The 19,074-nt window shown below is 34.3% G+C and overlaps 1 protein-coding gene across 4 annotated transcripts in view; it reads right to left on the bottom strand.

Annotated features, from left to right (window-relative positions):
- Positions 1–19,074, bottom strand: part of MAP2K4 (mitogen-activated protein kinase kinase 4) — a 273,432-nt gene that overhangs the window by 85,913 nt on the left and 168,445 nt on the right. For all 4 annotated transcript variants that reach the window (XR_007953396.1, XR_007953397.1, XM_051995559.1 and 1 more), the window contains 2 exons: positions 4,215–4,292; positions 750–898 (listed from right to left, as the gene is read on the bottom strand). Coding sequence is in view for 2 of the 4 variants with exons in the window: in XM_051995559.1 (XP_051851519.1) it covers positions 750–898; positions 4,215–4,292 (227 nt within the window). In the remaining 2 variants the exon portion in view is untranslated. The remainder of the gene's footprint in view (positions 1–749; positions 899–4,214; positions 4,293–19,074) is intronic.

The following is a 19,074-nucleotide window of genomic DNA, read 5'->3' as shown; positions in this document are numbered from 1 at the left end:
ATTCACTATATTACAATCTCTTGGGTACAGTATTATTAAAGGCTTATTGGATGAATCAATTTATATGGATTCATGGACCTGTGCAGTCGTGCTACAAATCCTTCAGTCAAAAGAAAGATAAGAGTTGATAAGCAGAAGGGAATGGAAAGAATGTTCAAGTCATAGAGAAAACATAAGAACCAAACATATGAAAGGAATAATAAATTTGTAATATAAAGGGAGCAGTAAGAAGCAAAAACTGGATGAAAAAGAAAGTAATGCTTTTATTCATTCGCTAATTTAACCAACATTTGTTAATCATCTACTATGTACAGAGCACTGTGTTAAACACTTGAGATTCAAAAGCCCTTGTCCTCATGAAGCTTATAATCTGGAAGGGAGATAATAATCAGGTAACTGTAACATGAATTAAATAAGTATACTAAAAATTTGCAAAGTAGTACAAATGTATTACAGTTAACTTCAAATTCAAGACTAAAGAATTTAGATTTAAATCAATAGGCAATGGGAACCACTTTAGTTTCATTTTTTTTTAAACAGGAAAATTAACATGATCAAATTCCTATTTCAGGATTACTAAAAGGTATTGAGTACAGGACAGATTGAAACTACAATGAAGAGGACAGCTGTTGCATTAAGAGAAACTGATATAAGGATGAGATTTCCAGATAAGGTTCTCTCACATTGGGATGAACTTCAGTATAGCAACTACTATAGTTATATCAAGTTTCATCGTGTTAAATACTCACCACAAGTTGACAAAGTTAATGAAGCTTGGGGAAAATTCCCTTTCCTCGGAATTACTCAGCTGTGGGGGGTCTCCTTTTACTACTTGTGTCAGCTGATCAAATACGCTGTTCCACTTTGGGTAAGGGAATCGGCCCGTAGCCAGCTCATACTGAGGAGAGGAGAGAAGTAAAAGCAACACACGCTCGGAATCATTTAACAGCACATATATGTGGCTTTAAAATCCAGGCCCCCCAAACAAAAATTCTGGAAAGGCTCTACCTAGGACCCCAAGACAAGATCCCAGTAGGGCCAGGGTAATCACTTTAAGGAAATTGTAGCATGAAGCCCACATAAAACTACAATTAAAAATCAGGCAAATAAAAGAAATTTCATATCAGACAAATTCCAGGACTTTGGGCTATAGAGCTACTTTAGAAAAAGGACATGCTTATGTGTAGGTAGAGCTCCTTGAGTCAGATCAGAGATCTAAACAAATCTTGAAGGGACCTCAGGGGCCATATAATCCAACCCCTTCATTTTACAGATGAGGAAACTGAGGCCCAGGGAGGGTGAGTGACTTGCCCAAGGTCACACAGGTAGTAAGCATCAGAAGAGATTTGAATTCAGGTCCTCTGACTCCAGAGCCAGTCTTCTTTCCACTGTATCATGCTGCCTCCAGTTCAGAGACTCCTGAGTCCATCCAGAGTCCATCCAGAGTAGATAGCTCTATCGTGAAGGGCATCTGAGAGGTGAGGACGAGGGAGAAGGTAGGGAAACAGAGTCTAAATGGGTACACCCCGAAGGTGATACAAAACATTCTCTCCATTGAGGGGTTCTCTGAAATAGGTCCTAGGGACTTGGTATTAGGCTACTGACAGCAGAGGTGTACCCAAATCTAAGCAAAGGACTCACATACGAGTCTTGGTCAAGCACTTCCATGAAATGAGGAATGAACACAGAAGATGGGAAAACAAAATATGAACTAAATTCAACAAATAAATCTCTGGAATACCTTGATTTCTTGTCCTGTTCTGTTTTGTTACTACTGGACCATTTAGTTACACCCAACCAGAAGCATACCCTCCACCCTTTACCTCAAAGTAGGTTTACAGCACTGGTATTTATGACCATCCCTCAAAACCATGCAAAACAAAATCTGAATATATCTCACATAAACCCCTAAAATACTTGGCAATCTTCTTATTCTTACTCTTCTCCTACAGAATTATTTTAGAAGGAATCTAGTACTAAACAAGAATTCTTTCTAAAAATATGCAACAAATGGTCATCTAGTATATATATCATATAAGAAGATATGCTTTCCAGAAAAACATGTAAATGGATAAAACAAAGTAGTGACAAAATCTAATTTCTTTGTACTGACAGCTAATTAATGTTTTGGCCAAGATATCATTAGACTACTGAAAGATAAGTACAAAAATTATTGGGGAAAAAGATAATAATTGGAGAGAATAGTACACCAGGAAAACTGTTCCACAGTCCTCCCCAATTTAACAACTTAGGAGAAGTGAGTTAGAATGCTAGTATGCCCAAAACAAAAGGGTAATTTATTATTCAAAATCAGGGCCAGCTTTATAGAGAGGAAGAATTTGTCTTCATGATATGTTTACAGTAGGAAGCTCTCCACCCAACTCCCTTTTCTTCGCTGCCCCTTTACCATGTACTTCTCTACATTGAGCTAAATGTTATTAGAAATTATTTCTTAAACTTTAATATTTATTGTTCTGTACTCTGACTGTTTCAATATACATATAATTCATTTGGAAAGCATACTTCCTTCCCCTTCTTTGTTTGACCCAACAAATTCTATCATCTTCATTCCTAATTTCTGAACATATTTCACTTGAATAGTTTTATAGACCAAAAAGTTCACTGGTTTTCTATTTATCAAATATCTGGCTTTATGTCAGGAACTCTTGTGAAATAAGTTCTCTTGCAGCTTAATCTCCTATATTTCACAGTGGACTACCCAATCCCAAAGGCTGATATTTTATCACTCATTTGCACCTTGGTATGAATAAATTTGTGAGATATTTTCCTGGAGAATAGGACTTAGCATAGACAAAGAAAGAAAACATGAAGACATTCCAGTACATGATAAAGACAAAATTAGAATGGATTTGGGGATCAATATGATCACCAGAATTTTTCATTTCTTCTTTACTAACACTTCTATGAAAATTCAGGATCTCCCCATTCGAAATACCTTACTGCTGCTGTTTTAATGATGATTTACACTATATTCATAAGAAACAGTGAAAACAAGAAACATGATTTGCTAGATGAATAAAGCTTAAGCACTACTAAATGTAAATAAATAGAAATATTCTTCAATAGCTCGGTGATCATTCTAGATTGGGGATTTTAGGGAGTCCACTAAATCATACTCCTTACTAGATATATTTCAAGAAGATTATCACTAGGGGCTGGCTACTAAGTGACAAATCTAAATTTGATTATGGACCCTTTTTTGCAAGGGATTTGAGGATTACGTTCAAATGCAGCTAAAATATATGCCTTTCCCCAAAGTAGGGACTAAAGTCTCATATCACCACCTGCCAATTCTTCAGAGAAAGACCTCTTTAATATAACCTAGTAAGAGTCAAGGTAACATGTTAGGAAAAGCATTAAATTTTATGTCAGGAAAGATATGGGTTCAAATCCTGACTCCAATACTTACCATTGCATGACCATGGGCAGGTTACTTAACCACTATAAATTCAATTTTTCCACATATAAAATGAAGACAATATGCCTGTACTACATACATTAAAAATGTCTTTTACAGAGGAAATTAGATAAGAGTGTGGAACAAACAAAATCCTAAGTAAAATGGAAGTATTAGCTATTATCACTGCTGCTGCTGTTGCCACTATTAGCTAGGCTGGCCACTCAATGACAAATACAGTCCCTTGAAGGATCCATAAAATTAACTTCATAAAGCCAGTACCAGAGAATAGCCCTATTGGCAAAGTCTTTGAGAATTCAGGGTAAACACTATACCATGACAGAGCACTGGAGGAAGGCTATAGTGAATAAACCAAGACACGGAAAAAGAAAAACAAAGATGAGAGAGACTCCCTCCCCTTAAAATTTTCAAGCAAGTGACCGTGTGAGTCTTTTCAAATTGTTTTTATGTATGTAGCAAAGAAAATGACTCTTTAAAAAAAAAAAAATAGAAGAAGCATTTGCTTCCATTTGTTGAGATAAGCTAATTTTATCATAATATTGTAACAAAAGGATTTTAAATCCAGGGACATATCTAATTTGACTTGAGATTTACTCTTTATAGCCATGAGTCCACCAAAAAAAAAAAAATTAGATAGAAAGTATTATATGGATGTCTTCTACATGTAGCAAAACATTGTGGAAAATACTTTTTTTCATGCTTTGTTGTTCTTTTTCAGTTAAAAAAGTATTTAACAACTTGGAAATCAAGTGCAAAATGAAATTATTCAGCATACCAGTGTGATTCCCAGACTCCACACATCAGAACGGACATCGTATCCTTGTCTTGATGCACTTGGGTCTATTCTTTCAGGCTAGAATAGAAATGGAAGCATCAAAGTAATATACAATTTTAACATGGGAAAAGAAAATCAGAATAAATAAGAATATTATGTGGCCTTTTACTAGAAGTTACAATCATTTGGGATTCCATTTTTTTCTCCAAGAAACTCAGAATATTTTTATGAAATTACACTCACTGGCACAATCCACCAGGAAGAAACTAAATATATCAAAATAAGTTGCAAGAAAAACAATATGCATATTTCTCATGCCATTATTAAGGACCAAGAAGCAATTACTATGAGGGTTGGGAATTATTATTCAGAGAATTTAGAGAATATCTGAAGACAACAAAACATTGGTCAAGGAAATTTTAAATTTTATCAGAATCTCTAAGAAAAAGTACTAGAAGTAAAAATCTCCTTTCTTAAAAGTACCATTAGAATGTAGGGTGTGATGACCACATTAGCACCCAGGATACCTTAGAATCAGCTGGAGTCAGGATAAGCAAAAGTCCTTAGTCTTTATTCTTGGTCTTTAGAGGTAGAAGGGAGTAGAAGGGTCTTTTAGGAGTAGAAGAGGGGTAGAAGCAGAATCTCGGCAACCTCCTTCTTCCTCATCCACCACAAAAGTTACTCTGGCTAGTCTTATTTGACCCCCTAATCCCTCCTACAATTCTCTGTATACACCAATCATCGAGCCAGCACAGGATAGTGGGAAGGGCCACATTCCAAGCATATGCCCATAGAGTATTGTCCAATTGATAGTTAGCCTCAAGTGCTTGGCTGTCCTGACCTCAGTGCATCGACTCAAGAGTTTCAGTCCTCTACAGTAGGGTTTGTTTAACAAAATTATAACCTAGTTCACAATAATACTACTAATTACAAAGGAATTTTATAAGATTTAATCCAATATATTGAATTCTTTCAATGTGGATAAACAGAATAAAAAAAAAAAAAATAGGACTGACAGTCACTAACAGTGACTGTCCCTCACAGTAATGGTGCAGTTTACTATAGCTAGTTCCCTGAAAGAATGAATGAGCAGACAGGCATCAACAGGAAAACATACCAGAACTAAAACAGACATATCAACTTATCCCCTGTACCTGGAGTGCGTGGCATAGTAAGAAATTAATCATTATTTAATGATTGAAGACTAGATACAGTTCTGGCTGTTGTGGAAAAATGCATAATCCAAAAGCTAGGAATTAATAGTCTTGTTTACTACATGAGAATATTAATTATTGACATCTTTAACTGTATGCCACAGGAAATTATACTTGGTTTAGTAGTAGCTAATATTTTTATCAATGACTTGAAGAAATAATATGCTTATTAAATTTATAGATGATTTAAAATTGTGACATATGGCTAACATGGTTGGCTATAAAAGTAAGAATATTTAAAAAATCCTGACAGGTTAGGACACTCAGCTAAAAATAAGATGGAATTTAATAGGAATAAAGTCTTACATTAGATTCAAAGAATCAATTTCACTATTCAAAAAGACTAGCAGATCATATCAATATCAGATATCAATAATCAGAACAATATCAAAACATATATCAGAACAATAAATGAGGCTACTTTTCCTCAAAAATTTGTTTTTATTTATTTTTAGAATTCCTTTATTTGTAAATTAAATTTCAAATTCTCTCCTTTCCTCCAATCCCTCTCCCACCAAGAATGCAAGCAAAATTATATATATATATTAGACATGTGAAAACAAGCAAAAGACATTTCCATATTAGTCATTTAAAAAACACAGAAAAATTAAAGGTGAGAAAATTATACTTCAATTTATATTCAAAGTCCATCAGATTTCTCTCTAGAGGTGAATAGCATTTTTTTTTAAAATCATAAGTCCTTTAGAATTGTCCTGTATCATTGTATTGATTAGAATAGTCAAGTCTTTCCCAGTTGATCATCATTATAACATTGTTGTTACTGTATACAAAACTCTCTTGGTTCCATTTCTCTTTCCTAGTTTTCCTAAAACTATACCCTTGTCATTTCTTAAAGCATAACAGTTCTTCATTACAGCCAAATACCACAATTTGTTCTGCCATTTCCAAACTGATAAGTATCTCCTGGATTTCTAATTCTTTTCCACTAAAAAAAAAAAAAAAAAAAAAAAAAACCTGCTATAAATACTTTTGTACATATAGGTCCTTCTTTTTCTTTAATCTCTTTGGATTACAAGAACTCTTTATAAGATTATGAAATTAAAAAGTAAGCACCATTTTATAGCCCTGTAGACATAGTTTTTAAATAAGATTCAACCAACAATTCATTTTATGCCCACTTTGCCCTCATACCCTCAAGCATTTGTGATTTCTGATAAGTGTGAGATGGTACCACAGAGTTGTTTCAATTTTAATTTCTTTAATATAGATTTAAACATTTCAAAAAATATGAATATGGTTTTAATTTCTTATTAATTTCTCCTTCTAAAAACTGCTTGTTTATATCCTTTGACCATTTATTAATTAAGGATAAGTTTGACTCAATTCTACATTCAATATCTGGGAAATGAGGTCCACTAGAGAAACTTGCTTTAAAATTTTTTTGTATTACTTCATTGTCCATGGCATCTATTAGCAAAACATGGTTTGCTTGATTTTCTTTTAATTAAGTCTATTTTTGTTTTTGGTTTGTCTAAGATACTATTTGCTAAAATTGCATTTTTTAATTTTTTTTTTTTTTACTTTAGCAAAAGCATAATAGATTCTGCTTCAGCACTTTATTTCAACTCTGTGACTCTGTTTCAAGTTTGTCTCTTTTATAAAAAATACATACAGTTGGATTCCATTTTCTAATCCATTTTGATGTTTCCTTTTTAGGAATGAGCTCATTCAATTTAGTTATGTTTAATAACTATATTTTCTTACAACCCATTTTATTTTGTTTATTCTTCTCATTCTTTTTATTCTGTCCCCCCTCAAAACTCTTATTTTGCTTCTAACCATTGCTTCCTATAATTTACCCTTCCCTTTATCAAAATACCCCTTGTCCTTATTTCCTTCCTTCCTTCTCCTCATATTTTCCTATTGGGTAAGTTACATTTCTATACCCAACTCTTTTTGTGTGTGTGTGTGTGTGTGTGTGTGTGTTTGTTTCCTTCTTTAAACTAATTCCAATGAATGAGATTTAAGCATTGCCTAACACCTCTGCCCACCCTGAATTTTGCCCTTCACTGTAAAAGTTCTTCCTTGTGCATCTTTTATATGAGATAATTAACCCCATTCTATCTCTCCCGTCCTCTTTCTCCCAAGTCTTTTTTGGGGAGTGAAGGAGAAGAAGAAATCATAATTAATTCACATCTATACCCTCTATGTAAATTCCCAACTAACTCGTCTAATAATAATAAAATTCTTAGTAGTTACATGTATCATCTGTGTGGATATAACTCTTTCATGCTTCTTGATATCTGCTTGAATGCAATTGCTCTTTTCAGCTCTAGTATTTTCATCATGAATGCTTGAAACTCCTCTATTTAATCTTGCTATTTAGTCATTACGATTTTATCCAACTCTTTGTAACACCATTTAGTGTTTTTAGGTCAAAGAGGATGGAGTAGCTTGCTATTTCCTCTTCCCAGTTCATTTTACACATGAGGAACTGAAGCAAAAAGTGTTAAAATTATTTGCTCAGGATCACAGAGCTACTAAGTATCTGTGTATGTTCAACTGAGTTTTTAATTGAGTTTAAAAATTAATGAAGAAAATAACTCATTAAAAATCAGAACTGAACAAATGGAAATGAATGATTGGTCAAGACAACAAGAATTAGTCAAGCAAAACCAAAAAAAAAAAAAAAAATGAAAAAATAGAAAAAATGTTAAATATCTAGTTGGAAAAACAACAGACTTGGAAAATAGATCTAGGAGATATAATCTAAGGATAATTGAGCTCCCTGAAAATCATGATGAAAAAAAGAGCCTAGACACTATTTTTCAGAAAATCATCAGAGAACTGCTCAGATGTAATAGAATCAGAAGGTAAAATAGGCACTGAAAGAACCAAACACCTTCTGAAAGAGACCCCAAAATAAAAACTCCAAGGAATGTTGTAGCTAAATTTCAGAATTATCAGAGTAAGAAAAAATATTACAAGCAGCCATTAAAAAAAACAATTCAAATATCAAGGAGCCACAATAAGGAACACTCAGGATCTAGCAGCTTCCACATTAAAGGATCAAAGGGCTTGGAATCTGATACTCCGAAAGGCAAAAGAACTTGGAATGCAGCCAAGAATTAACTACTCAACTAAGGTGAGCATTTTCTTCCATGGAAGAAGATGGACATTCAATGAAACAGGTGGGCTTCATTTATTCCTAATGAAAAAACCAGAGCTAAATAAGAAGTTTGACCTCCAAATATAGGACTCAAGAGAAGCATGAAAAGATAAAAAGAATTCTTGAGAACTGTATTTCTGTTACATTAAGAGTGCCTGTATAATTTGATTTTACTATTATAATGTTTTTAAAAAGGGAATAAGAAGTGTAAAGGGGATTGCATCAGAAAAAGGGAAAAGTGGAAGTAAAAAGAGGGAAATTACATCTCATGAGGAGGCAAAGGAAAGCTATAATATCTGAAGGAAGTAAGGGAGAGAGAGGAACATTCTGTGAATCTTACTCTCATCAGATTTAGCTCAAAGAGAAAATATTAGACATATTTGGTTTACAGAGAAACTTCTTTTACCTCATTAAAAAGTAGGAGAGGAAAAGGAAAAGGAAAAAGGAAAAGAGTAGGCTAAATAGAAGGGAATACAGACAAAATAAGGGAAAGGTATAAGAAAGAGGGAGGGACTCAAAGGAGGTGGGAGAGAGTCTAAAGAGGAAGAGCTGCATGAGGCAAGTGGTGCCCATATTTATTAATACGGTGGAGAGGAGTAAGGAGGGAAAGAAAAAGAAATGTATAATCTGGGGATAATAAGATGGCAGGAAATACAGAATTAATAGTTTTAACCATAAATGTGAATGGAATGAACTGTCCCATAAAGAAGAGGCGGATAACAGACTGGATCAAAAGCCAGAATCCTACAATATGTTGTTTACAGGAAACACATTAAAAGCAGAGTGATACATACAGAGTAAAGGTAAAAGGCTGGAGCAGAATCTTATTATGCCTCAGGTGACATAAAAAAAAGTAGGGGTAGCCATCAAGCAAAAGCAAAAATTGATCTAATTAAAAGAGTAAGGAAGGAAACTATATATCTTGCTAAAGGGTAGCATAGACAGTGAAGCAATATCAATACTAAATATATATGGCGCAAGTGGTATAGCATCTAAATTCCTAAAGGAGAAGTTAAGAGAGCTACAAAAAGAAAAAGACAGCAAAATTATAGTAGTGGGGAGTCTCAACTTTGCACTCTCAAAATTAGTTAAGTCAAACCACAAAACAAATAAAAAAAGAAGTTGAGGTAAATAGAATATTAGAAAAGTTAGGTATGATAGATCTTTGGAGAAAACTGGAGACAGAAAGGAGTACACTTTCTTCTCAGCAGTTCATGGAACCTATACAAAAACTGACCATATATTAGGGCATAAAGACCTCAAAATTAAATGCAGAAAGGCAGAAATAGTAAATGCATTCTTTTCAGATCATGCTGCAATAAAAACTATATTGAACAAAAAGCTAGGGGTAAAGAGACCAAAAAATAATTGGAAACTAAATAATCTCATCCTAAAGAATGAATGGGCCAGACTTCCGGGGCAGAGCCAAGATGGCGGAGCAGGCACACACGACTCTCTAAGCTCCTCTCATTACGCTCATAACCAACTATTTAATCCAGCCTCAAAAATAACTCTTCACTGCTTAAATTCATGAAGATGAGAAGCACTACAACTTACCAGCCAAAGTCAATCCGGAAGCTCGCCAGGAAAGGTTTGTCCTGAGGGGCCAGGAACAGACTAGCACAGGCAGCGAAAGGCTAGCATCCTGAGCAGACCAGGTGCGGGGGTGATCTCTGTGGCTAGAGAAGTTATAGGGACCACTCTGCTATAGGCTAACTGCTCTGCCTTGATTACAAAGCAGTAAACTGGCAGAGAAGTTAAAGCCTAAAGCAGAGGGTCCTCTAAAAAACGCCAGAACCTAACGAGATCTGGCTGTAACCCCTCAAACCCAGAAGTGACTCAGGCAGACTTTACCGCAGCCCTGTGGCCACATCCGGCAGTTCGGGGCTTTTGCGGGGGCAGTTACTAATCTGCACGACAGTGGGGCACAGCCTGGGCAGCCTCTGATCGGCAATGTGGGGGGGCTGGGCCTGGGGCAATAGAACCTCCCCAGATGACTGAGCTTCCCGGGCAGAAACATCGGGTCCCTGCAAATCCATTCACTGCTCAGCTGCTAATACCCATAGCCCCAGGGCAGGCTTTGGCTTGGGGCAGTGAAACTCTCACTGCTAAGTGTTTAGCCCCAGGGCAGTTGTTATCTCACACAGCTGAGATTCTTTGAAAGGCACTTTCCCAGCCCCGCCCTGCAGGCCTGAGTTACTTTCTGGTGGGGAACTCTTTCCCAGAGCACTTCAGTATCTCGCTGCTTTTTGTAGCCAGTCGACAGGACAGCTACCCCGTCCATATACCTTTCACTGCTCTGCAGAGGAAGCTAGTAACCTCCTGCCTCTGAAGGCAGACCTTACAGGCTTTAACAAAATGAGTAAAAAAATCAAAAGAACGATTGATAATTTCTACACAGAAAGAGAACAGCTTTTCAATCCTGAAGAGACTAAAAGCAAACAGTCTCCAGATGATTGTTGGTCTCCAATACAAAAGGCTCTCCTAAAAGAGACTATTAAAAACCTTAAAAGAGAGCTAGAAGAGAAATGGGGAAAGACACATAATTCACTAAAAGAAAATTTTGATAAAGTGGAAAAAGAAAACAACTTCCTGAAATGTGAATTGGAAAAGGTAAAAAACAGAGTTTGCGAATTGGAAAAAGAAAACGACTCACTAAAAAAAAAAAAATTAGTGAAATGGAAAAAAATTCCATAGAGCAAAACAACTCAATTGGACATATACAAAAAGAAGTAAAAAAAGCTAATGAAGAAAATAACTCACTAAAAATTAGAACTGAACAAATAGAAATGACTGATTCATTGAGACATCAAGAATCAGTCAAGCAAAACCAAAAAAATGAAAGATTGGAAAAAAATGTCAAATATTTACTTGGAAAAACAACAGACCTGGAAAATAGATCTAGGAGAGATAACCTGAGGATCATCGGACTACCAGAAAATTATGATGAAAAAAAGAGCCTAGATACTATTTTACAGGAAATCATCAAAGAGAACTGCCCAGAAGTAATAGAACCGGAAGGGAAAATAGGTGTTGAAAGAATTCATCGAACACCTTCTGAAAAAGACCCTAAAATAAAGACTCCAAGGAATATTGTGGCCAAACTTCAGAATTTCCAGACTAAAGAAGAAATTTTACAAGCAGCCAGGAAAAAACAGTTCAAATACCGAGGTGCCACAATAAGGATCACGCAAGATCTGGCTGCCTCAACATTAAAGGATCAAAGGGCCTGGAATCAGATATTCCGAAAGGCAAAAGAACTTGAAATTCAGCCAAGAATAAACTATCCAGCTAAGCTGAGTATTTTTTTCCACGGAAGAAGATGGACATTTAATGAAATAGAGGAATTCCATCTGTTTCTAAGGAAAAAAATAGACTTAAACAAAAAATTTGATCTTCAACAACAGGAATCAAGAGAAGTAGAAAAAGGTAAAAGGAACTCTTGAGAACTGTATTTCTGTTGTGAATATACATAAAAACCATATGTATAATTTTATTTTACTGATATAACATAAAAAAGAGAAGTAGAAATGGAAAGGGGATAGCGTCAGAAAAAGGGAAGAAGGGAGATAAAAAGAGGGAAACTATATGCGACAATGAGGCAAAGAAAACCTATCATATATGAGGGAACTTAGAGAGGGGGAGGAACATTGTGTGAATCCTACTCTCATCAGAGTTGGCTCAAAGAGGAAACAATTGACATTTTTGTTTTACACAGATTCTTCTCTCACTTCATTAAAAAGTGGGAGAGGAAAAGGGAGAAGGAAAAAGAGTAATAAGGGAAGGGTACAAGAAAGGGGAAGGAATTCAAAGGGAGGAGGGAGGGATACTAAAGAGGGAGAGCTGTGCGATATTAGTGGGACCAATAGGGAAGAAGGGAAGGAGGGCAAGAAAAAGAAAAGCATAATCTGGGGATATTAGGATGGCAGAAAATGCAGAATTGGTTATTTTAACCGCAAATGTGAATGGGATGAACTCTCCCATAAAGAGGAGGCGGATAGCAGACTGGATCAAAAGTCAGAACCCTACAATCTGTTGTTTACAGGAAACACATTTAAAACAGGGAGATACATTATGCTTCAGGTGAAGTCAAAAAAGCAGAGGTAGCCATCCTTATCTCAGATCAAGCAAAAGCAAAGATTGATCTAATTAAAAGAGATAAGGAAGGAAACTATATCTTGCTTAAGGGTACCACAGACAATGAAGCAATATCAATATTAAAATATCCAAGTGGTATAGCATCTAACTTCCTTAAAGAGAAGCTAAGAGAGTTGCGAGAAGAAATAGACAGCAAAACTATAATAGTGGGAGATCTCAATCTTGCACTCTCAGATTTAGATAAATCAAATCACAAAACAAATAAGAAAGAAATTAAAGAAGTAAATAGAATATTAGAAAAATTAGGTATGATAGATCTCTGGAAAAAAATGAATGGTGACAGAAAGGAGTATACTTTCTTCTCAGCAGTTCATGGAACCTACACAAAAATTGACCATATATTAGGACATAAAGACCTCAAAATTAAATGCAGGAAGGCAGAAATAGTAAATGCTTTCTTTTCAGACCACAATGCAATAAAAACTACATTCAACAAAAAGTTAGGTGTAAATAGACCAAAAAGTAATTGGAAACTAAATAATCTAAAGAATAATGGGTAAAACAGCAAATCATAGACACAATTAATAATTTCATCCAAGAGAATGACAACAATGAGACAACATACCAAAATTTATGGGATGTAACCAAAGTGGTTATAAGGGGAAATTTTATATCTCTAGAGCAGAGGTCTTCAAACTATGGCCCGCGGGCCAGATGCGGCAGCTGAAGACGTTTATCCCCCTCACCTAGGGCTATGAAGTTTATTTAAAGGCCCACAAAACAAAGTTTTTGTTTTTACTATAGTCTGGACTTCCAACAGTCTGAGGGACAGTGAACTGGCCTCCTATTTAAAAAGTATGAGGACCCCTGCTCTAGAGGCTTACCTGAATAAAATAGAGAAAGAGAAGATCAATGAATTGGGCTTGCAATTTAAAAAGCTAGAAAAAGAACAAATTTAAAACCTCCAATAAAATATTAAACTTGAAATTCTAAAATTAAAAGGAGAAATTAATAAAATTGAAAGTAAAAAAAAAACTATTGAATTAATAAATAAAACTAAGAGTTGGTTTTATGAAAAAACAAACAAAATAGATAAAACTTTGGTAAATTTGATTAGAAAAAGGAAAGAGGAAAATCAAATTGTTAGTCTTAAAAATGAAAAAGGAGAACTTTCCACCAATGAAGAGGAAATTAGAGCAATAATCAGGAGTTACTTTGCCCAACTTTATGCCAATAAATTTGATAACCTAAGTGAAATGGATGATTACCTTCAAAAATATAGGCTGCCCAGAATAACAGAGGAGGAAGTAAATTGCTTAAATAGTCCCATTTTAGAAAAAGAAATAGAACAAACTATTAATCAACTCCCTAAGAAAAAATCCCTAGGACCAGATGGATTTACATGTGAATTCTACCAAACATTTATAGAACAATTAACTCCAATGTTATATAAACTATATGAAAAAATAGGGAGTGAAGGACTCCTACCAATTTCCTTTTAAGATACAGACATGGTACCGATACTTAAATCAAGTAGGTTGAAAACAGAGAAAGAAAATTATAGACCAATCTCCCTAATGAATATTGATGCTAAAATCTTAAATAAAATATTAGCAAAGAGATTACAGAAAATCATCCTCAGGATAATACATCATGACCAAGTAGGATTTATACCAGGAATGCAGGGGTGGTTCAATATTAGAAAAACTATCGACTAATTGACTATATCAAATAACCAAATTAACAAAAACCATATGATCATCTCAATAAATGCAGAAAAAGCATTTGATAAAATCCAACATCCATTCCTATTAAAAACACTTGAGAGTATAGGAATAAATGGACTTTTCCTTAAAATAGTACCATCTATTTAAAAATGTCAGTAAGCATCATATGTAATCATATGGAATAAACTGGAACCATTCCCAATAAGATCAGGAGTGAAACAAGGTTGCCCACTATCACCATTGTTATTCAATATTGTATCAGAAATGCTAGCTTTGGCAATAACAGTCGAGAAAGAGATTGAAGGAATCAGAGTAGGTAATGAGGAAACCAAATTATCACTCTTTGAAGATGATATGATGCTATACTTAGAGAACCCCAGAGATTCTACTAAAAAGCTATTAGAAATAATCCACAACTTTAGCAAAGTTGCAGGATACATAATAAATCCACATAAATCAACAGCATTCTTATATATCACTAACAAAATTCAACAGCCAGAGATACAAAGAGAAATTCCACTTAAAGTAACTGCTGATAGTATAAAATGCTTGGGAATCTATCTGCCAAAGGAAAATCAGGAACTATATGAGCAAAACTACAAAACACTTTCCACACAAATAAAATCAGATCTAACCAATTAGAAAACTATGAAGTACTCTTGGATAGCTCAAGCGAATATAATAAAAATGACAATACTATTTAAACTAATCTATTTATTTAGTGCTATATCAGACTCCAAAACCTATTTTAATGACCTAAGAAAAAATAACAAAAAAAGTCAAGACTTTTAAGAGAATTAAAAAAAAAAATCAAATGAATGTGACCTAGCTGTACCAGATCTAAAACTATTTTATAAAGCAACTGTCACCAAAACCATTTGGTATTGGCTAAGAAATAGACTAGTTGGTCAGTGGAATAGGTTGGGTTCACAGGACAAAATAGTCAATAAATTTAATAATCTAGTGTTTTTGACAAACCCAAAGACCCCAGCTTTTGGGACAAGAATTCACTGTTTGACCAAAAACTGCTGGGAAAATTGGAAATTAGTATGGCAGAAACAAAGCACTGACCCACACTTAACACTGTACACCAAGATAAGGTCAAAATGGGTTCATGATCTAGGCATAAAGAATGAAATTATAAATAAATTAGAAGAACATAGGATGGTTTACCTCTCAGACCTGTGGAGGAGGAAGGAATTTGTGACCAAAGAAGAACTAGAGATCTTTATTGATCACAAAATAGAAAATTTTGATTCTATCAAATTAAAAAGTTTTTGTACAAACAAAACTAATGCAGACGAGATTAGAAGGGAAGCAATAAACTAGGAAAACATTTTTACATCAAAAGTTCTAATAAAAGCCTTATTTCCAAAATATATAGAGAATTGACTCGAATTTATAAGAAATCATACCATTCTCCAACTGATACAATGGTCAAAGGATGTAAACAGACAATTTTCAGATGAAGAAATGAAGAATCTAGCCATATCAAAAGATGCTCCAAATCATTATTAATCAGAGAAATGCAAATTAAGACAATTCTGAGATACCACTATATACCTCTGAGATTGGCTAGGATGACAGGAAAAGATAATGCTCAATGTTAGAGGGGATGTGGGAAAACTGGGACACTGATACATTTGTGAATGCAGCCAACCATTCTGGAGAGGAATTTGAAACAATGCTCAAAAAATTATCAAACTTTAAGCCAGCAGTGTTACTACTGGGCTTATATTCCAAAGAGATATTAAAGAAGGGAAAGGGACCTGTATGTTCAAAAATGTTTGTGGCAGCCTTTTTTGTAGTGGCTAGAAATTGGAAACTGAATGGATGCCATCAATTGGAGAATGGCTGAATAAGTTGTGGTACATGAATGTTATGGAATATTATTGTTCTGTAAGAAATGACCAGCAGGATGATTTCAGAAAGTCCTGGAGAGACTTACATGAATTGATGATGAGTGATATGAGCAGGACCAGATCATTATGTACTTCAACAACAATACTATATGATGATCAATTCTGATGGACGTGGCTCTCTTCAACAATGAGATAAACCAAATCAGTTCCATTTGTTCAATAATGAAGAGAACCAACTATACCCAGTGAAAGAACTATGATAAATGAGTGTGAACTACATCACAGCATTTCCATTCCTTCTGTTTTTTTCCACTTCCATTTTTTATTTCCTTCTCAGGTTATTTTTACCTTATTTCTAAGTGTGATTTTTCTTGTGCAGCAAAATACCTATATGGGTATGTATATTGTGTTTAACATATACTTAAACATATTTAACATTTATTGGTTTACCTGCCATTTAGAGGAGGGGGTAGGAGGAAGAAAGGGAAAAGTTGAAACAGAAGGTTTTGCAAGGATCAATGCTGAGAAATTACCCATGCATAGATCTTATAAATGAAAAACTATAATAAAAATTTTTTTAAAAAGTAAACAAGAAAAAAAAAACCTGTTTTCTTGATAATTTCTTGAAATACACCTAGGGTTCTTTCTTTGATCATGCTTTCAGATAGTTGAATATTTCTTTTTAAAATTTTTTTATTTGAAAAAACAGAATAAGAAAAAAAAGAAAAACAAAAAAGAGCATATACATATACATAATCACACCCACACACCCCCCCCCACACACACATAAGCAGGTCTTTCTTATCTCTGCTGACTCTTTAATTAAATTCTGCTCCATAATTTGCCTTGCTATTATATAACTTCCTCCCACCCACTAAAGAATCCCTTCCTTGTCTTCTTATTTCACCCTTTGCTTCCCCATTTACCCATCCCTACCCGAGATTTTGGAAGGTACTATACCTTTCATGTTATATATGTAGTGTTGCCTATTAAACTCATTCCCGATGTGAGTAGATTTTCAAAACTACAAGCCATCCTCCCCCCTCTAATGCCTTCCTCTCCATTTCATTTATATAACGTGATTATTTTTTTATCTTAATTCTGTCAGCATCTCTTTTGAGCTACCCTATTGTTGTTATGAATCTTAAAAATATAGCATACATTTCCATGTTAAAAAAACAATTTGTCCAGAAAGAGTTTGTCTATGTTGAGATCCTTAAAATTGAAATATGATACTGGCTTTTTTGTGTTATAATTTCTATTATTTTGGTTGACAGAAAGTCCTGAAAATCTGCAAGTTTGTTGAATGTCTGTTTTTCTTATTCAAAATTATAGACAAATTTACAGGATATGTTTTGGTTGACAGAAAGTCCTGAAAATCTGCAAGTTTGTTGAATGTCTGTTTTTCTCATTCAAAATTATAGACAAATTTACAGGATATGGTGTTTTTGGCCGCAGGCCGAATTCTTTTGATTGTCAGTAGAAATGATTCCAAAACCTGCGGTTTTTTATTGTAGCTGCTGATAAGTGCTATACAATTCTAATTGTAGCTCCAGCATATTTGAATTGTTTTTTCTTGTTTCTTGCAAAATGTTCTCTTTGATCTGGGTTTTTTTAAATTTGGCAATAATATTCTTGTGTGTTTTCCACAAAGGATCTCTTTAAGGTAGTAATCTGTGAATTTTTTCTATTTCTACTTTCCCCTCATGTTCTAGCACTCAAGGACAATTTTCTTGCATTATTTCCTGCATTATTGTATCAAGGTTCTTTTTTTTTTTTTAATCAAAACTTCCTAGCAGTCCAATTATTCTAATTATTTTCTCTTCTTGATCTGTTCTCTAAGTCTATCATTTTTCTTATGTTTCACATTCTGTTCTATTTTCTCATTCCTTATAATCTGTTTTGTTATTTCTTGAGCTCTCATATCTTCATTGGCTTCTCCTTGCCGAATTCTAATTTTCAAAGAATTATTTTCATTTTTGAAATTCTAGTTCCTTTTCTAAGTTGATTAACCCTCCCCCCCCCCCCCGCCCCCATACTCTTCTTGTTTTTCTTGGATTATTTTAAAAAGTTTTTCTTCAATGACTCTCATTTGGTTTTTAAATTCTGAATTGTTGTATCTAGGATATACTGCAACATATCTAACATATATAGGACTGCTTGCCATCTAGGGGAGGGGATGGAGGGAGGGAGGGGAAAAATTGGAACAGAAGCGAGTGCAAGGGATAATGTTGTAAAAAATTACCCTGGCATGGATTCTGTCAATATAAAGTTATTATTAAATAAAATTAAGAAAAAAAATAATTTTTAAAAAATCTGAATTATTCTATAAATTCTCTCTCGGTGGAGAGTCACTTCTTTGGGGTAGAAGGTTTTTTTCTTAAAGTGTCCTCTTCTGAAGATGAACCCTGGTCTTTCTTGTTCCTATAACATGTTTCAATGATGGGGCTCCTTTTTCTTTGGAGGTTCTTTTTTTTTTTTTTTTTTTTAAATAAGAGGTATTAGTGTAAGCCCCAATATCTTTCCAGAATCCTCCCCCCCAGTCCAATAATTATAAAATTATTTCTCGTCAATCTATTTTCTATGTCAGTTGCTTTTCTGATGATAATTTCACATCTTCACCCCTCCCCGACACACACCTCTTTTTTTGCATTCTTTTGAGTTTGCCTTATTGTTTATTGATCTCTTGGAGTAGGATTAGCTTCTTTATCTTCTTTGTGTGTTTTTGTACCTCCTTTTATATTTGACCTATTCTGGTTTTTAAAGATTTCTTCTTTTCAGTGAATTTCTGTGCTTCTTTTTAACTATTAGGCCAATTCTGTTTTTAAG

The sequence above is a fragment of the Antechinus flavipes genome, chromosome 4 (assembly GCF_016432865.1).
Source record: "Antechinus flavipes isolate AdamAnt ecotype Samford, QLD, Australia chromosome 4, AdamAnt_v2, whole genome shotgun sequence".
Taxonomy (NCBI): Eukaryota; Metazoa; Chordata; class Mammalia; order Dasyuromorphia; family Dasyuridae; genus Antechinus; species Antechinus flavipes.
Note: the sequence above shows the minus strand (reverse complement) of the source record. Positions and strands in the feature narration are given on the sequence as shown.